Below are 19,295 nucleotides of genomic sequence, written 5' to 3'. Positions count from 1 at the left end.
TTACATGTGTGAACACAACCACCAGTGGGATTAGTTGGGAGACTTTTGCCCGTGTATCGATACCTATTCTCGAGACGCGTGTTGCTTAAAGGGGGCACGCTTTTGCAGCCGGGAACAGGAATTCACAGTAAATAAGTACTCGTGGCTTAGTGACTGCAAAGCCTCCTTTTTACAGCCACGCAGCTGCCTCACTCAGCCAAGAGCGCTCGAACGACGCATTTCGTTCTCAGATTAAACGCCTTCAATGGCCTGCGATAAATGCCAGCGGTTTCTGCAGGTCGCCTCCTGCCCTCTCCGCGGCGATCTCCTACATACAATTGTGTGTCCTGACTGTGAGACGCTGCGTCGCTTATCGCTGCAAGGCCACAGTGAGTCTTGCCATTGGACAGCGTGATAAGCGCGTGACGGCGACATCGGGCACTGCGCGTATTGCCACTGTAGCGAGAAAACCAGCCATGGCACCCGTGCTTGGATACTGGGATTGTCGAGGCTTGGCCGAACCCATACGCTATTTACTGGCGCATGCTGGGGTCACCTATGAAGACAAGAGGTATTTATTTATTTATTTATTTATTTATTTATTTATTCATTCATTCATTCATTTCATTACCTTCAGGGCCCGTAGGTAGTACACAAGGGAGCAACTGTTACTCAAAATATCGCAAAACAAAAATCTTTAAATACATAGAAAATGAGAACATAGGATGACAGCAATACATACAAAATTAAGGAAAGGAAATTGAAATGTGGCCTACAAAGTATTACAATGTTATACAATATTAAAAAATACAGTCAATGAGACAGAGAGAAATTCTCAACAGCGGTTTTAAAACCGGGGGTATCAGCAAGAGTTGCAATTGTGGATGACAGGCCATTCCATTCTAGAGACGTCTTTACAAGAAAAGAGTGGTAGAACAGATTCGTACGGGTAAAAAAGGACATTTACTTTGCATAATCACTACGCGCGGATAAGTGCGCGGGTGCGCAAAAGAATCCTCGTTTAGTATCCGTGTTGTGATGAAAAATTTTGTGATACAAACTGAGGCGAGACAGTTTCTTACGTAAACAAAGGAGAGGCAAGTTAATCATAACTTCACGGATGATACGCTGGCAGTACCATAATAGTCTCATAGTACAAAGCGTGCGCCGCGATTCTGAACTGATTCTAAGGTGTTGGAAATATGATCAAGGCCGGGATCCCATAACGAAGAGGCATACTGAAGTTTTGAGCGGACAAGGGCCTTATATAGCAAAAGCATTAGCGATGAAGGTGTCATGTAAAAGTTCCTGCATAAAACGCCACACATGTGGTTGGCGGTGTCCGATATCTACTCAATGTGCTTCCCCAAAGACAGCAACATCACATTTTGCTAACATTCAACCCTCGAGCTGTGAACATTGGTACTATCTTCATTACGTGAAATTCTCATTACTTTTCGTTAGTATTTAGGTGCATTTGCCATGAAGTATACCAAGTAGAAATATTCTCCAAGTCATTTTGAAGCATCGTAGTTTCAGAGCTAATAGGAATTACCTGGTAGATAACACAATCATGGGCAAACAGTTTATTTGAGGAGTTAGCAACATTCGGCAAGCCATTTATGTAAATGAGGAAAAGCAACGGTCCGAGTACTCGTCCCTGCTGCATACACGAGTTAACCGGAGAAAGGGAAGAATAGATGTCGTTAGCTGTAACGAATTGGCTTCAGTTCAAACAGAAATTTCTGATCCTTGTGTATCTGATGATCGATGCTCGCTTAATTATTTTATTTTAAAGATTTTTTTTCTGTAGGGATCCGAAGTTTGTTATTTCAGGATTTTAATTCATGATTTTTCTCAGTAAAAAGTAACCGTCCCCACGGTAACCACAAAACTGTAAAAAATACCAGGCAGAAAAACCCGCGCAAAACTCTAAGCGGCGTGCAATTGCATATTAATTTTGTCGCTTTGGAAACTCATAGAAGGGCTTAGGTGTCTTCCAGGTCTTATTTTGTGTATGTCAGTTTTTGTTCAAGAAGTGTGCTCACTTAGAATAAGACAGAAATGAAGACTGAGCTGGCTTTAGAAAATTATATAAGGCTACACATCTTCCCCGAGACACAGTTTTCCTCTGAAACGCGAAACGAGGCCCTTTGGTGGTCCCTCCAGCGCAGGATCCCATTTATGAGCACAGCCTCCCTGTCGTGGAAATAAACGTCCCTTTCACAATAACATTAAGAATAGCGTATTTTGTTTTGTGGGGTTGGGTTTGTCTTTCTTCAACCTACCCTCAATCTTCGGGAAATGTTTCCCGTAGCATTGCGAAGTGACTTGACCGCGCTTTTGGGACGTCGGATCATAACTTAAATCTAAGGGGGATGTCACAAGAGCTTCCGAATCAGTCATCGAAAGCACTTGCCGCGATGGGGCTCTAGATCTGCTTGTGATGACCCGCGTGGGCATGTTGTTGGCGGTGGCATTCCGCGCCGTGGGGACGCATAACCCGGGTTTGTTTTCGAGCCCCAGAGCTCCTGCTTTTTGGCCTTAAGCATACCCTCTGCAACAGAGGCCAACACGCGCCCAGGGTAGACTGAACGCAAAAGGAGCGTCGTCTGCGCTACCCTGCGCACGTGTTGGCCTCTGTCGCAGAAGGTATGCTTAAGCCAAAAAAGGGCCGATCTCCCCGCGAGGGGGACTCTAGTAAATGCGTCGCATAGGGGGTGGGTGTATTGCGTTAACGTTTAGTGTTTGGGGAGTTGGTGGTAGTGAATGCGTTGTATCAGCAGCTTCTTGACGTAGTTTGAATGAGTCAAGGATATAAGGCGCGTTCGTAGCCTTTCATTCTGTGTCGGTTTTGTGGCTCAGTGGGAAGAGCACCATGTACCTCGCGTTCCGCCTACAGGTAGTGAATGCGTTGTATCAGCAGCTTCTTGACGTAGTTTGAATGAGTCAAGGATATAAGGCGCGTTCGTAGCCTTCCATCCTGTGTCGGCTTTGTGGCGCAGTGGGTAGAGCACCATGTACATTGCGTTCCGCCCGCAGGGTCGAGGGATCGAAACCAGGCGCCGGTAAGCATTATTTTTTTAAGTGTGAATACACTTTATAAGCGACCCCAAACCATCCACCGCCGGCGGCGGCGTCGGCGTCCGCAGTGCTCCTCTATAAAGAAACAGCATCCGGCGCCAGGTTTCGATCCGCGGACTTTGCGGCCGCAGCGCGACGCTCTACCGATCAAGCCACGGACGCGACGGTGATATCAGTGTTGACGCGCCTTATATCTTTAACGCATTCAAACTACGTCGTCAGCGGCGTGCGTTGGCGACTCAGCGGCGTTATAGCGGCTTGATAACTGCGTGGTGTACACGTGATACTACAAACCCGATGGAAGAGATGGAAGAGAAGGCGGCAAGGCGGTGGGCTGCGGGGGCCGAGCGCAAGCGCCGCAAGCGGGCCGACAACCGTGCATTCGCACTTTCACATTCTCCCCCTCGGGGAAATGCGGGGGAATTTTATATAGTGTAGGGGAAAGGGTGCGGACCTGTTGTTGAGAGCGAGGAGGGTAGCGTGATGCGGGAGAGGAGGAGTGGGGGAGAGGGCGCGCCTGCGCGCTGAGCTGTTGCGGACGGACATCGGACGCTACATGTGAGTTAAAGAAATGCTCTGCATTTAAAAAAAGGAGTTGTGTGGCTGGCAACCACAAGACCAACAACAAAGGGTTAAGGGAAAAATGGCTGTGATACCGTATTTTCATGGCGTGTCGCACATCTTAAGAACGATAGCTGACAGAGCAGGCATACAAGTGTGTTTTTCTGCCCCAAAAAAGCTGTCGGCCCGCTGCAGCATGAACCACGGTTTGGGGAGGGAAAAATCCTCGTGTCACATAAAGCACAGAACGCCCTTCGTTGATTGCGTTCAAGGTGTCGTTTACGACCTGCCTTTAAATTGTGGAAAGAGGTATATCGGTCAAACCGGAAGACGCCTCAATAACCACCTGCGGGAGTGGCCTAATAATGTAAAAAATAGAGCGGTTGGCCATCTTGCCACTCACCGCGAAACATGCGGCTGCGAGCCGCTGTTTGAAGATTGCCGTGTTATCGACAGAAACGTGAACATGGTAAATCGGGAAATTATAGAGGCCGCTGAGATTGAACGCCTGGGTGAGAACAGCGTCAGTACAGCCTCAACTGCACTCACGAAGAAGGAGATAGATTATCTTTAGAGGACACGTGCCGATAATGGTTAACTGTGTTTTTGGCTCTGTTCTTTTTCATGCCGGTTTTTTCATGTGTTTTTTCATGTTTTGTTTTCTTCAATATCATTTATATTTGGCGCCGTTGGAGAAAACAAAATCCAGTTGTAAGTCAGCGCTTCGGGAGTCCTCTTGCTATCGTCCTTTGTCTTGTCGTTTTCGCTGTGGTCCACCATGCATCACCAACTCGCCCAAGTTTTCACGTTACACATGATGTAATAGCTTCTCCGTAGAGATGACAGTTCATCACCCGATGCAAAAAGAGTGTCCCGAACAACATATCAATAAATCAATCAATCAAGGCAAAGGCGCGGAATTTACAAAGACACTGAATAGAAAACACTACTCGACACTGCAATTACACGTGACAATAATATCACATTTTTGGTAGTTTAATGTTCCGAAGCAACCTCCGGGATATGAGGCGCGCCGTAGTTGGGGGCTGAACTTTAATTAACACCAGCTGGGCACCTTCGGCCTGCTCCGAAATTTCAACATACCGAAGATTTCGTTTTTCGCCTCCATCAAAAACGGCCGCCCTGTCCGGAATGTGCATAGGCGTTTCCTAGTGTTCCCAGCCACGTTAATGCAGACTAGTGTCACTAGAAAAGATACGGAGTACGGTCACTGAGGCACGCAAATGAGCCACAACGGCCATTTTTGGAGTTTATCAGTGTTGAGGGATTGCCACTTCTATGTATACGGCCTCGCCGCCAACTTCGTCCGGGTCGTTTGCTAACAACAGTGACAATACTGCCGAAGATGCAGAAAACAGCATTTCCAGACACCATTCCGCTGTTGAAATGCAAGTTATCTTTGACACGCGTTATCTTTGCTTCACGTTCGGAACGACGTCAGACGCGCGCAGCCGCAGAGTCAACCGGAGTTGACCGACTAAAACGGATACACAACAAAACGGCGGCGCCCATGAGCCGTCGCAGTGTAAAAAAATGTCACGCAATGAGAACGAACCAGTGACCATGGCGGCGGCACGGGAAAATAGGAGAAAAGAGTGTCGATACTCTCTAACATTATCTAGTGACACTAGTGCAACCAAGTGGCACATGGCGCCATCTAGGTGAACGTTTCAACATGCACACACGTGCTCCTCATACTCTGTTTAACCGAGCTAAATCTGCCACCGAAGCAGGCGGGCGCGGAATCTTGACCTCCCTCGGAGTGGTCCAGTCTGGCTGCGGAAACAGGATTGAAGCGAACGGCGATAACGCGTATCAAGTTATTCGAGAGTAATCGCAGAGCGCGGAACCGGTACCGGTAGGGTACCCGGTACACTTGTGCACAACCAGTTTTTACACCTCTGCGCAAGCGCATTAGTGCCGGTCGCCTACCGGGTACCGTACTGGAACCGATTCTCCGCTCTGCTGTAACTCTCTATTTGCCCCAACTGCCGACCGGACGTATCGTTTTGAATGCGGTGTTACTTCGCGGGGGCATGAAAGCCAGACCGTTCGGCATCGATGATTTCCCGGACATGCTCGGGCGTGTTGGCATGATGGCGTTGGGGGCGTACCAGATCAACCACGTGTGGACGGTGGCCTCCAAAAGCGCCGAGGCCACAAAGAATATGCTGGCGGCCGGTGAGCAGGAAGTGAAGGGACGCCGGTGGCTCGTCGTGGACCCTTGGACCAGCAGGTGAGGCTAAAACTCCACTGGCTACTGCATGGCGTTGAAGACGATGACGTCCGGGCCGCCCTTGCTTCTTATGGCAAGGTCGTTGAAGTCCCCAAGGAAAGATGGCGCGTCCACGGAGTGCAGGACAAGAGCTCCACGACGCGGGCGGCTACGCTGAACCTCAAGGCCGGGTTGACGGTGCACATGGAAGATTTTCTGCATCAAATTTGGGTCGCAGGTGAGTTGGCCCTCATGGTGGTGCCAGGCAGGCCCATTCAATGTTTGCGCTGCCATGGGACTGGTCACGTTCGCCGTTAATGCAAGGTGCCTGGCTGCTTGAAATGCCGTCGTTTCGGCCATGCGGACACCGAAGCACGTATGCCAACGTCACGGGGCCCGCGGGTCGCGAAGAGTTTGCAGAGCACTTAATAGACGCGACCGAAGATGAACCAGCAGCCCAAAGCACAGGACACCCGGAGTACGCGGAGTCGACCCCATATGTTCCCCGTCCTTCCCAAGGCACTGAGCCAAAGAACCACGAGAAGGCGGTTGTGTCTGTGGTCTCAGCGGTCCCCTCGAATAACCACCAGCTCACTCACGTAGAGCCCGAACCAAACACGGATGAGATTAAGGTTAGCGGAGCAACAAGCGCCGGAACAGCGCCAAGCACGGCCCTGACAAGGCGGACGAAGGAGGAGAAGACGGGACCATGGCCAGCAGCGAGGGGCCTTCGTTGAAAACGATTGACTGTAGGGTTTAAGGCGCCGACGCAACGCAGGCGATGAGGCGCGCCGTAGTGGAGGGCTCCGGATTAATTTTGACCACCTGGGGATCTTTAGCGTGCGCCGAAATCTCGTACACACGGGCATTTGTGCTTTTCGCCTCCATCAGAAAAGCGACCGCCGCGGCCGGGAATCGGACCCGCGACCTCGTGCTCAGCAGCGCAACGCCTTAGCCACTGAGCCGCCGCGACGGGTTCGTTGAAAACGAACCCGGGACGACGATTTGTTTTCAATAGAGGCATTTTACATACATGGGAATGGGAATGTATGTAAAATTTAATCACGAAATCTTCAGACCCAGCTTTACTATTGATGTTTTATGATTTGCGCCCCACAAATCACGGTGCAAAAAGCGATCGGCGCCAGTCTTTACTTCCTTCCTTTTCCTATTAAACACCTACCTGTCGCCGACTACTGTGCATTTCACGCTGTACCACATCGGTGTAAGCCAGCTTCATTTTTACCCTCACTGCCCCAGTAAGATAAGCAAGCGCATACGCCACGTGCGACTTTATAAGTACGCGTATAAGTCCACGTGCATATGTATATTATCACAGGTACGGCTACGGCAGCGGTCCCGAGCCCAGCCGTGAAGAGTGGCTGAAGGAAAAGTACCGGCTCAAGTTGGACTTTCCTAACGTGCCCTACTTTATCGACGGAGACGTGAGGATAACGCAAACCATGGCCATTTTGCGCTACCTCGGCCGCAAGCATGGGCTCGCTCCGAAAGACGAAGATACCAGGCGACGGATCGAAGTGGTCGAGCTCTCGGTGAGGCATTATTTATTTATTAATTTATTTATTTATTTATTTATTTATTCTCATTACGGCAAGAATTCGGGCCATCGATCCGTGGAGAGCGACAGAAGAACATAGAACGACAGGGTGCGCGCCATAGAGTTTCATACAATAATAACCGGTCTGTTGCTCCGGAAACGATAGCTCCTCGTCGAAGCGACAGCTTTGTCCCTCTTGTCTGCCGGCGTCCCAGCGTAAAATGGGGCGTGAAGCGAGTGCAGCGCTGAACAGGAGCAAAAGAGAAGGGAATGAGAACGGCGACGAAATTCCATTACTGGTGGGAAACAAAAGGACAGACAGACTTCTAATGCAGCTGCGAAATCGAGCAAACGTGACCACCGAGACGGTTAGAACGCAAAGCACGGTTGGCGCTGTGTGAGGGGCGTGTGATAAACGCTGCGTTTCGGCCGTGTAAAGCTGGAGGAAGCAGTGCACTTCGGACGGAGCCTCAAACCGGGGCTGGCCCGTCGATTAGTTGGCCAGTTTTGGGAAATCCCATGGTGGAGTCAGTTTCTGCGTAGAGCGAGCGACAGATGCAACTCTGCCTGTATAGAACGGTTAGCCGTACCATGTAAGGGAGGCGTCACCGTGACGCGGCCATGACGTCTTCCCGGCTTTTGGTACCTCTACTCCGGCCGCATCCTCGCAAAATTTATCATCAGGTGTACAATTATGGCTTTGTCAGAAACCTCGCAAATGAAAAATTTGGAAGGGTTTGGTCTAGTTGGTACATTTGTGCCTGAGGGAAAATATCGCTAAAGACGGAACAGCACCACAGCATGTGTTGCGCAGTTTTCTTTATTGTTGACCCTTCTTTAGCGCTGTATTCAGCCAAGAAAAATTCTTTCTGCACCAAGCGAGAGAGAGAAAGACAGAGAGGTAACTTCATTGGGTGACAACCAGTAACCCTAGACGTCGGCCAACAGGCCTTGGTCTCTAGCAGCGTCTTCGGCCGGATTAATGGCCCAGACTTGATCCGCTATGTCGGAGCTGAGCAATATACGGTCTCCCGTTGCTCCACAATAGCGATCTTGTCAACTACATTTGCCGCTTGTGGGCAGGCCCACACCATCTGTGATAGGTCGGCCTTGTAACAGTAGATATCAAACATATCGTCTGCATCTGTCCAAACTCCCCAGTGCCAAGGCAGACTATCCTAACATCTTTGTGTATGCCGAACCACGCAGGCCTTGAACTGAGAGCAGTTTCAGGCCGTTGGTCGGACCCACGCAAGGCCGTACGGGTACGGCCGCTCGATCTCCCCCTTTTGAGAGATGTAGCGGCCGTGGTACGGGCTACCGAAGCTCTGTTGACGTTCTTGCGTAGCGCTGGATTGGACGAAGTATTGTGATTAACTTCGCTGCCAGACTCTGCATATGTGCTTGAAAATGCTTAAAATAAATTAAATTTTAAATGATTTATTTGTTTTAATTTACAGCCCCTCATATTTATGTTTCCTTATATGGCGTGGCAAGCTAAGCGAAATGGCTCGCCTAACCTCGCTTCTCCCATTAAAGGTATTCTCTCTCTCTCTCTCCTTACACCCGTGGCACGTGTCAGAATATTGCCCGGGGCTACAGTGACTGTGCGCAGCCGGGTTGGCGTACGAGTTCGTTTGCAAAAGTCGGCAAGCCACGGATTGTCATTTACTGACGGTAGCATTAGCTGGTAGCGGGGCCACTCTAGCATGCAGTGATGGGCGATGTCCCTGTTAGATACGAACCGCCGTGTTTTACGAGCTCGCCGTCAAAAAACTTTAACTGCCAAGTTTCTGAGAACGCTGCATAGCTCTCTTTTTTTTTTTTTTTGGCATCCATACGGCTTCATTTCAGGTGGGCGTCAAAACAGTTTTTTCCTAGGCACTACTCCGCAAAGCAAAAAAACTCGCCTTATCTCATCCCAGTCAGCGGCACCATAACAAAGCTTATCAGCACCGGCATACTTGAGGAATTCGGCTAATATATCCGTAAATAAGTGGTAAGTGGGCTTCGGTTGCCGTAAACAACCCCGACAAGTATACCTTCGTAAAAACCGCCCATTGGTCGACGTTTTGGTCCCAGAGTAACCACACTGGGCATATGTCGGCCTCCGACCGATCTTGGCAAGCCCCAAGATTTTGGCGCCATTTGTTTTTTTTTTTTTTAATGCGTAAGTATTTCTGTGTGCACTCAGCCAGGAAACCCGCCTGTCCGTCCATTCATATTTCCTAAACCAGTCCACAAAAACGAGGGCGACAATGACGAGGTGCAAAAAGAGTGCTATTATTTCCCCTCCCTCTGTATCCGTGACTATTTAATTGATACAGAGAATGTTACATTACTAAATCAGCGTCTTTTTAAATTATTCTTGCGGGAACCGTTGCTTCTTTTGCGCTCAAACTTTAAAACAAGGTTGCAATTTGTGGTCTATTATGTTCAACAACATGAATTGTCAAGACGCCACTTATTTAAAAATAAATACAAAAGGTTTTCACCTACGGAAAAATGGCGGCCATTTTGGCCATTTATGAACAACTCGAAACGGTGGCGCCAGGCGAAAGGCAGACGTTTTTTTATGCAGTGAAAGGTATTATAATGGCGTGTCACAAGCACAGACACGCAGGCATATATACGATTAAAGTTGAAGGATCCCCCTTCGAGCTTAAAGGGTTCGCGAGCCCGAACCTGCCCGACGAAGTAACGCCGATCCGCATGAGAACAAATCACCGGTTTATTCCGGGAAAACCAAAACAGGAAAAAACAAACAAGGCAGGTTGGGAGGCAACAAAAAGAGAGCGCAGCAAACAAGCGCCGAAAGCGCGTAAAGAAAACATTGCGGTGGTTGAAACTCTGCTTGTCCAGAAAGGTACAGCATGGTGCTGTACACTCACGACGACGTCTTCAGTCACTTGTGCCGACGTCGGGTGAAGAGCGTCCGCCTCGGACGCTGGTTGCTCCTCGCGGTCCGGGCGTCATGGTCGTGGCTCGCCGCCGCCCGCGGCCGCAGCTGCTCTCGCGTGTCCCTCGGTGCGCACTGTCCAGCTGCTCCTGTGAGCGCCGCTTTTAAGCCACTCTGTTGGTTGTGCGCATGCTCCGGGTTCTGTTGCACTACGCGTGTCCGTTGCGGCTCACTGTTCATCGCACACGCGCGCACGGGCACCATGACGCACTGACGCCACTATCAGTGTTCGTCCGGCACTCACTGCAGTGTAATCACCCTCCGCGGGCGCACGTAGGGGCTTTTCATTTTACTACAAAGTAAAATGAAAAAAAAAAAAACACGCCTAAACAAAGAATCCAGAGTTTAATTTTGTAAAGCTTGATAATCTGGCACAGCAGTCAACAGATGATCCGACAGCGGATTAAAAAAAAATAAAACCAACGATGAACATCTCCTTGTGGTTCGTATGAACTCTTATGCAACTAATGCAACTATCTGTGACCACCATAAACTAGCGACTAAGGAGGTTGTTATCGTATGTCCCCTCATATGACTCCTTCCTACCATGAACCGCCATAGGGCATTTCGTTCTGCTTCCGACAGCTGGCGCCACCGTTCCTTGTTGGTCATAAATGCCCAAGAAAGCTGCCATCTTTCAATAGGCGAAAGTTGTTTTTATTTATTTTCTAAATAAGCAGGGAAGTGCCGTCCTGACTGTTCATAGTGCTAAACATAATAGACCGCAACATGCGACCTTCTTGTAAAATTTGAGCGCAAACGAAGCAACTGTTCGCTCCAGAGAAATTCTTAATGACGCTCATTTCTCGTTGCAATACTCTGTATATATACATTTAGAACATGTTTTGCGTTGCCTGAGAGCAACAACAAGTGTTTGCTTAAATTTTTCACACCCGTAACTCTATCGTGGGGTATGGACCACAGGCGTACGACGTGCTGAGGTACGTCCTGCGTCTCTGCAATGGCCCGGACTACTCGGAAGAGAAGCGGCGACAGTTTCTGATCGACGCCGCTGACAAACTCCAGCAGTTCGCCTCGTACCTGGCCAAGCACGGTCCTTTCTGCGCCAGACAAGCTGTCACGTACACTGACTTCCTCCTCTACGAGACCCTGCAGGTATGTGCATGTCATCGCCCGCATCACCACTATTGTGTTACGTGGTGCACGACGAAGAACCGTTTGCATACGCACTTACACACAACAACCTCTAATAAGATTAAGCCGAATCGTTTCTATTAAATCTGAAATTGTGGTACCACCCTCTTCTTCTACTTCCATCCTCACGAGCGTTCCGCTATCTGCGTGGGCCATGTGTTATCTACCTAATCTTTGTCTTCACTTTCTAACCGGTACAAATGGTCGCCACATCAGAAAAGCGTTGTTTCGCAAGCTGGTGCATCCTTGTTATAAAAATCAGAGCACGATATACAATGTCCCCTCTAATAATAAGTGCAGAACACTTTAGGGGCTCGCCTTGTCGTCGTAGCTTGCCGTAACGGTCGATGTCAAACGACTGCCGGAATGAGGCGGTGCCGCGAGATAACGGACCCAAGTAGAGCCCGGCGTTCCCTCGTAGGCCGTCCCGCAGAGGCTTCGAAAACCAAGCGGTTTATATAGTCATAACCGTTCGAAACTCGTGAAATGCTGTCGCTTGTCATACATCTCCCCGTTGCTTTGCGAGAAAAAAAAACTGCACGTACATTTGACGCAAAATACATGTATTTAACCGGCAGCACCCGCGTTCAATCAGTGACCCGCCGCGGTGGCTCAGTGGCTAAGGCGTTCTGCTGCTGAGCACGAGGTCGCGGGTTCGCTTTCCGGCCGCGGCGGCCGCTTTTCTGGTGTAGGCGAAAAGCAAAAACGCCCGTGCACGTACGAGATTTCGGCGTACGTTAGATCCCCAGGTCGTCAAAATTATTCCGGAGCCCTCCACTACGGCGCGCCTCATTGCCTGCGTTGCGTCGGTGCGTTAAATATTAGAATCAATCAATCAATCAATCAATCAATCAATCAATCAATCAATCAATCAATCAATCAATCAATCAATCAATCAATCAATCAATCAATCATGTAGTTCGGAACGCTCGTTGGTCTTTGCGATAGTGAGGGGAAAAAATGGCAGTGCAATTCCGGCCCGTGCGGGAGGAAAAGGAAGCACAAAAAGAACATAACTCCAGCTGGCGTTGTTTCAGGCAGAGGGCGCGCGAGCATAACGGAGGCAGGAAATTAAATTGCATTGGGTGGTAACAGCGAGCGGATAACGGCGCTACAGCTAATTATGGCGAATCACTTTCTCTGCACTTCCGTCAACTTTCACGTTGAGTGGAACGGCTTCAATTTTTTAGAGCTCGTCTGTCATGCTCTCGCTGGCATACTTCACTAGTTCTATCATAATTCTCACTTCTTAAGCCTTGTGCAGTGCTACGCGCAAATGTGAGGGTTCCAGTGAGAGGCCAACGACGCGCCTTAGTCGGGCCACTATGGGGAATGTTTTGGCGCAATTCAGGAGGTAGTGGCTTCCAGGAGAAGCACTTCGGCCGCAACCGAAGCACCAGTTGCTGGGCAGCAGTTCTACATGGTAGAAATAATGGCGGACGCATCCAATTAGGGTTGCAGTCTTTGGGGCGGGGGAAAGAAGAAGTGTATGTCGAGCACGCGTGGGGCCCATGGCAGTGCTGTCTAAGCTCCATATTGTAGATGTTCTTTCTATGGCATGCCAAAGAACGAGGCGTGCTGCAGTTTTGAGAGAAACTCCTTTCCTCACATCGTCTAGTTCGACACGTGACAATACCGTCTGACTTCATCGCCGTAAAGAGCGTAATTACACCGAACTCCATTGATCCCTGCCTTCGGGTCGTCCCCGCTCATGCCTCACTGCACTCGTGCGCCCGTCCTCCCTTCTTGTTCTGGCCGCACACCTCATACGATCCCCGCATTCCCCAACACCTCCGACGCCATCTTCCGGAAAACGATGTCCTTGCGACCGCGATCGACCGGAGCGGGTGGCCGCTCAGTGGCCTAAGAACATTTGGGGATGGCTGTCGATGACCCGGGTTGTCGAAGCTAACGTCACTAAATAAGCTACGCTTAAGAGTACCGCCACTTTGTGCACCCGGAAGCGTTTGGGGACCATTTTGTTTCTGGCTTGCAGTGTTGCCATCTCTCCCAACGAAACCGCCGCCGGTTGTGACGGGCAGAGTGTGACCGGCCGCTCTCTAGCGTCCGCACAGCAGAGAGAGAGAGAGAGGAGAGGCGCCCAGAAACAAAACGGCTGCGCCCTATGTAAACAAACATCACGTGGTGCCGACCGACCAGTGAAAATCCTGGCGGCACATAACAATGAGAGAAAAGAGTGCCGATACTCTAAAGGCCTTTATGACGCTAGTCGAAGCTATGCCCACAATATGCTGCCATTGCGTGCTTTTCCCGTGCAGTATCAGGAGCAGAACACCAACGCCGGCGCCGACATGCTTTGACATAGCCAGCTCTTTCTCCAGGCCAGTTCTGAAGGGGGTGTTTCGCCTGGAAACGTAAATGAACCTGCAGCACCGACGAAGCCCAATTTCGGGCGCCGGGCTATGCGGGAGAAAACCGCTGGTGCATTTTCACCGCCTTAGCCGGCGTAGCTGGGCCCTTTTAAATGCAGAGCATTTGTATAACTCACGGTGTCACCCGTGCGTCGGCGTCCGCAGCAGCCAGCCTCCCCCTACACTATAAAAAGAAATAACAGTTACCGGCGCCTGGTTTCGATCCAACGACCCTGCGGGCGGAACGCAAGGTACATGGTGCTCTACCCACTGCGCCACAAAGCCGACGCAGAATGAAAGGCTAAGAACGCGTCTTATATCCTTGACTCATTCAAACTACGTCAAGAAGCTGCTGATACAACGCATTCACTACCTGTGGGCGGAACGCGAGGTACATGGTGCTCTTCCCACTGCGCCACAAAACCGACACAGAATCAAAGGCTACGAACGCGCCTTATATCCTTGACTCATTCAAACTACGTTGTCAGCGGCGTGCGTTGGCGACTCAGCGGCGTGCTAGCGGCGTGATAGCTGCGTGGTGTACACGTGATAGCACCAACCCCCCCAAACACTAAACGTTAACGCAATACACCCACCCCCTATGCGACGCATTTACTCGAGTCCCCCTCGCGGGGAGATGGGCCCTTTTTTTTTTTGTGTGTGTGTGTGTGTGTGTGTGTGGAGGCCTGCGCAGCTCGGGCGCCCAAGGGAAAACTCGTTGGCGTGTTGTCCTGCGCCAAGAATGGAGAGCGTGCTACTCTGCGCTGTGTGCCGAGGCTGGCTCCTGCAGTGGGGACGCCGAGGGGATCCCCATAATCCGACCGGCACCGTGCTATGAGCCAGGAGATTCTGGCCGGTGCAAGGTCTCCAAAGCTCGTTTCCTCCTTGGAGAGGCCGGTATCATGTTCAGTGGGGAACAGCTCATACAGGCTCAGAGGGACGATATAGAAACTTCCTCCCGCCTCGGGGAGGCGGGGCTCCGCGACGTTGCTGCCTTCGCGGTGGGCACAACACGGTCTGAGCCAGCTTACGTTGCTTTTAGAGTAGAAGAAGCACGTTGGTCGTGAGTAGAAGATACGGCCGTGCTGAACTCCGACGAGCTAGTGATGAAATACGACACCACTGACAAACGATTTCATGGGACCGTTCAAGGTTGTATTTCCAAAATTCCTCAAGTGAGCACTGTTATGTAACGCTTCCTGGAAAACCAGCGGTCGGTCCCCCGAGAGGCTCGAAGGACTTCTCGAAGGTCAGTCGCACTGTCAACTGGCCCGGCTTACGGCGGGGCCTGAACGATCTGGCGTTCGCGATGCGGGCAGCGTGAGCCGTTCCACGGGGTTCTCCCCCTCGTATGTTACTCCTTATGAGACACCTGGCCAACCCGTTAGAATTTGTCCCGACGCGCCAAAATAGTGTGGGGAACGCGCACTTGGATCGTTCCCTGTACGCGTGGCAACGCGTGGTTGACCCTCCCCCTCTATTGGGCGCAGAAAAGCCTTGGCATAGCCCAAGCGCACAAAAGGCCCAGTACAATATTCACCGCCTTGCTACCGGACGGGTGACTTTGCCTTGACACCTAACCACGCTAGTAGCGATGCCAGCAAATGGTTTTCCGAGCCAATTACCAAGTGCAAAAGCGCTTCTCTATGCTCCGCTCGTGTATGGGCTAAAGGATCCCCTATCGGGAAGCACCAGTGACTTGACCAGGTCAGCATATACTGAGAGAGAGAGAGAGAGAGAGATACATATATATATATATATATATATATATATATATATATATATATATATATATATATATAAACGGCGGATTTTTTCTCGACTTATATTTTCGCTTATTTATCAATGAATCAAAGAAACGTGACAAGCACACGTCATTCGGCCCTATTAAATATTTCGAAAAAAGCCGAATAGCACTGGCAATGACGACTGCAACCCTGATATGTACCTTTACCGAGTCCCTCGTCCCGTATCTCTCTGTTCTGCTGAGGAAAGCAAGTTCTCTTTGCTGAAACGTAGGCCACAATCGTGCTTTTACCTTGTTCGAAGTTTTTCTTCTCTTGTGTTCTCTACCATCTTCAAAGTTCTACTACTCCCTGGATTCTGCTATATATATATATATATATATATATATATATATATATATATATATATACAGTCTAGTCCACTTATAACGATATCCAAGTGCCAAGAAAATCCCATCGTTATAACCGATAATCGTTATAAGCGGGTCGAGAAAAAAAAAGCCACAAGAGAGATCAAAACATTTTATTAGCATGCAAGTGAGGTAGTGCAAATACTCGTTTGCAGAAAAGCCATAGTCAGTCAGCTTTGACTGCTTCACGCGAAGCTGACGCACATCTTTTTCGAGAGCATCTAATTGCTCCAGGCAATTAGATGCTCGCCGCAGCGCCGCAGGCGAATCGGCCATGGCGTCCGAACGTTCAGTCCGACTCCGCAGTGAAACTGGTGAAACGTTGAACGGAGGCAGATGCGGAGAAAAAAAAAGCACTCAGTTCGGCGCGCAGAAAAGGTGAGGGAAACTTCCCAGCTGCGAGCAGTGCGAGCCGAACTGGCCGAACCAGCCGAACGTTGGTTCGGCCGGACGCGCGGACGAGGCCAAAGCAGCGGCTCCGGGAGGGGAGTCGGGAAGAAAAGCTGCTCCTCCTCTCGCTTGGCGCAGTCGACTCGTTTTCTGAGGGGTGGACGGGATGCAAGGCGCGTCGCGTGCTGTCGGCGCCGAGTGCCGGCGCCAGCGCTGGCGGCAGCTCGCATTTTCGGCGCGCGCGGTAAGCGGATTCAATCGCTATATCCGATATCGCGGCTCGGGAGCATCGTAATAAGCGGGTTATTTTACCATTGAAAGCATACAAAATTGGACGGTGCAATCGTTGTCCATCGTTATATCCGATATATTGTTATAAGTGGATTCGACTGTATATATATATATATATATATATATATATATATATATATATATATATATATATATAGAGAGAGAGAGAGAGAGAGAGAGAGAGAGAGAGAGGGAGGGAGGGAGGGAGGGAGGGAGGGAGGGAGGGAGGGAGGGAGGGAGGAAGGGAGAATTTTAATGATATATGTCAGCCGCACCGAGCTTGGCTTGCTACAGCATATGGAAATGAAACAGCGAAAACAGTTTAAACACGCGAGCTTGCCTTAGATGGCCTCCGTGTCATGAAAGGAACGTACCCTACTTCAATTTAAAAGCTTCAGGCGCAGCGGTTCGGGCAGGGCGATGGTGAGCCATTGAGCAAGACAGTCAATCACATAGCCCCTCCCCCTTCCATCCGTCCTTCACATAAACTTGTCCTAATTTGTACAAATTATTGCCACCCAACCCCTCCTTTCGCCCCACTAGGTGGCAGCAGCGAAGCCACTGCGTTAAGAAACATCTTTTCCATCTCTCTGGAGCTGCGCTTAACCATGAGTTCAAGTATTTCGAACTGAAGCAAACGTAGTGGCACGATCAGTTGGAAATGCGTTCTTTTACTCACAACGCAGGTCGTGAAGATCCTGGGCCCACGCATCTTCCGCGAGGGCTACCCTCAGCTCGAGGAGTACTGCAAGCGCGTCGCTTCTCTGCCCAAACTCAAAAAATACCTGGCCTCTGACCGCTTCAAGGAGTGGCCAGTGTTGAGCCCGTATGCTAAAGCACTTGGGCCGCAGCACAAGCCTCCGGCGGACGACTGCTGAGCCCACGACACCGATGTGGACCATATCGCTGTAAATGAAAACTGTCTGTGGAGCACCTTACCCAGTAGTGCTCGCTTAAGACAACACCTATCTACGTTGCCCATTTTTTATAAAGCTTTGCCGCCCATATCTTCTTTTCCGCTCATCTCCATAAGACACTTTTTTCTTTGTTGGTCCATTTTTCTTGCTGTTTTAATGCTCAAGTTCATCTGATCTGATACAGCTACTAATGGAATCATTTGTTCATTCTATTTTCATCTTTTTTGTCTCCGTCCAAGTAAGCATGGGGTGCACAATAAAATAACGTATCTTATTTCTTTGCACAGGACTCCAATAACGCATGACAAAAACCATTCTATTTCTTGCCACGCTATAGAAGGTGTTCATTGGCGCGGAATTCATGCCGACAACCATGTGTGTGCGCCGCCATATCCGTGGCCAAGCGTCTGTTGCTACGGCGACGTTGTGCGCCTTCATTGCAGCCAGGCAGGCCGCGGGCTGCGACGTGAGCTGGTGTTTCCGTGCAAGGCGTGTGCGAGTGATTCGATAGTCAGTTGGGCCGCGATAGCGTTGGTTACGCGAAAGGTCATGGTTCCTTTCACGAGTGTGACAACCTCATCTGCAATTTAACCCCAGCCTCTGCGCACACCTACGAGCGAGTGCGAGTTGGTCGTGGCACTAAGGTTGCAACGCGAGCGCAGTGGTCTGTTTGACAGCAGGAGCAGCACCATTTACAAACTGTTACCCACTCGACGCCAAGCACTGTTGAGTGCAGCACAGTACGATAGGTGTACCTACCGCCAGACGCGTACAAGTCGCCGCCGCAGATCAGCTGATTGCCAGCCGCCGCGCTCTAATGTAAAAGCTGAGTTGTTTTGCTGAGTGTGAAACATTAAGCGCACGAGATAGCCAGCGCTAAATCGGGTAGGCGTGAAACATTTCCCCAAAGAAATTATTCGACTTTTGTACAACCACGTATTAGAGGGCGCTTACCAGACATAAAGTCGCGGATACGGTGCGGGTGCACTTGCGTCGACATCCGCGGCGGCAGCCAACTGCAGCGTCGGACTTAGGCGCGCCGTTCGCAGCCACAGTTTCATCCTCCGCTGATGTGAAGTACCCGAGGGCAGGTAGAGCGCCACCACTTAATGTGAGGGTTATTAATAATATATCTGTTGACGTCACTACCGATAATCCGGTTGAAACGCAGCAGACGATGGACGCTGGTGTTTTCAATGCTGCGGTGGCATTCTTTGCCGAGTACCCCCACAGCCAGGATCATGTAACGCCCTGAACTTCCACAAAAATGCAGATATCGCATAAGTTCCACATGTAATCACTATAATGGCGTAAATAGAGATAACTGGTCCACGGCCACGATATTTTGAACAAATAAAAAATAAGAAAAATACAAAAATTGCGGGAAATGGCGAAACGTGTAACGCCCTGCAATTTCACAGTAAAGCGGATTTCTCGAAAGTTGCACCTGTAATCGTTATAATACCGCAAATGGAGATAATTGCTAGGACGAATGTTTAAGAAACTAAAAAATAAGAACAATATTGAAAAATTACGGAAAATGTCAAAACGTATAACGCACGGCATTTCCAAAATAATGCAGATTTCGGAAAATTTTCCCCTGTAATCGTTATAATACCGTAAATGGAGACAATTGGT

At 49.8% G+C, this 19,295-nt stretch overlaps 1 protein-coding gene across 1 annotated transcript; it reads left to right on the top strand.

Annotated features, from left to right (window-relative positions):
- Positions 1 to 366: 366 nt before the first annotated feature.
- Positions 367 to 17,886, top strand: LOC144151418 (glutathione S-transferase Mu 2-like). The gene is made up of 4 exons (XM_077682462.1): positions 367 to 550; positions 7,200 to 7,413; positions 11,302 to 11,493; positions 17,427 to 17,886. The coding sequence occupies exons 1-4, from the start codon at positions 456 to 458 to the stop codon at positions 17,616 to 17,618; spliced, it is 693 nt and encodes a 230-aa protein (XP_077538588.1). The 5' UTR covers positions 367 to 455; the 3' UTR covers positions 17,619 to 17,886.
- Positions 17,887 to 19,295: the final 1,409 nt, after the last annotated feature.

This window comes from Haemaphysalis longicornis, unplaced genomic scaffold (assembly GCF_048455015.1).
Source record: "Haemaphysalis longicornis isolate Haplotype H1 unplaced genomic scaffold, Haemaphysalis longicornis Haplotype H1 scaffold_9, whole genome shotgun sequence".
In the NCBI taxonomy this organism is placed as follows: Eukaryota; Metazoa; Arthropoda; class Arachnida; order Ixodida; family Ixodidae; genus Haemaphysalis; species Haemaphysalis longicornis.
Note: the sequence above shows the minus strand (reverse complement) of the source record. Positions and strands in the feature narration are given on the sequence as shown.

Excerpts from the sequence above, each read along its gene's own strand:
- LOC144151418 (XM_077682462.1), top strand. The coding sequence starts at position 456 with ATGGCACCCGTGCTTGGATACTGGGATTGTCGAGGCTTGGCCGAACCC. Across the intron at positions 7,414-11,301 it reads TCGAAGTGGTCGAGCTCTCG|GCGTACGACGTGCTGAGGTA; the intron begins GTGAGGCATTAT and ends TATGGACCACAG. Across the intron at positions 11,494-17,426 it reads TCCTCTACGAGACCCTGCAG|GTCGTGAAGATCCTGGGCCC; the intron begins GTATGTGCATGT and ends CTCACAACGCAG.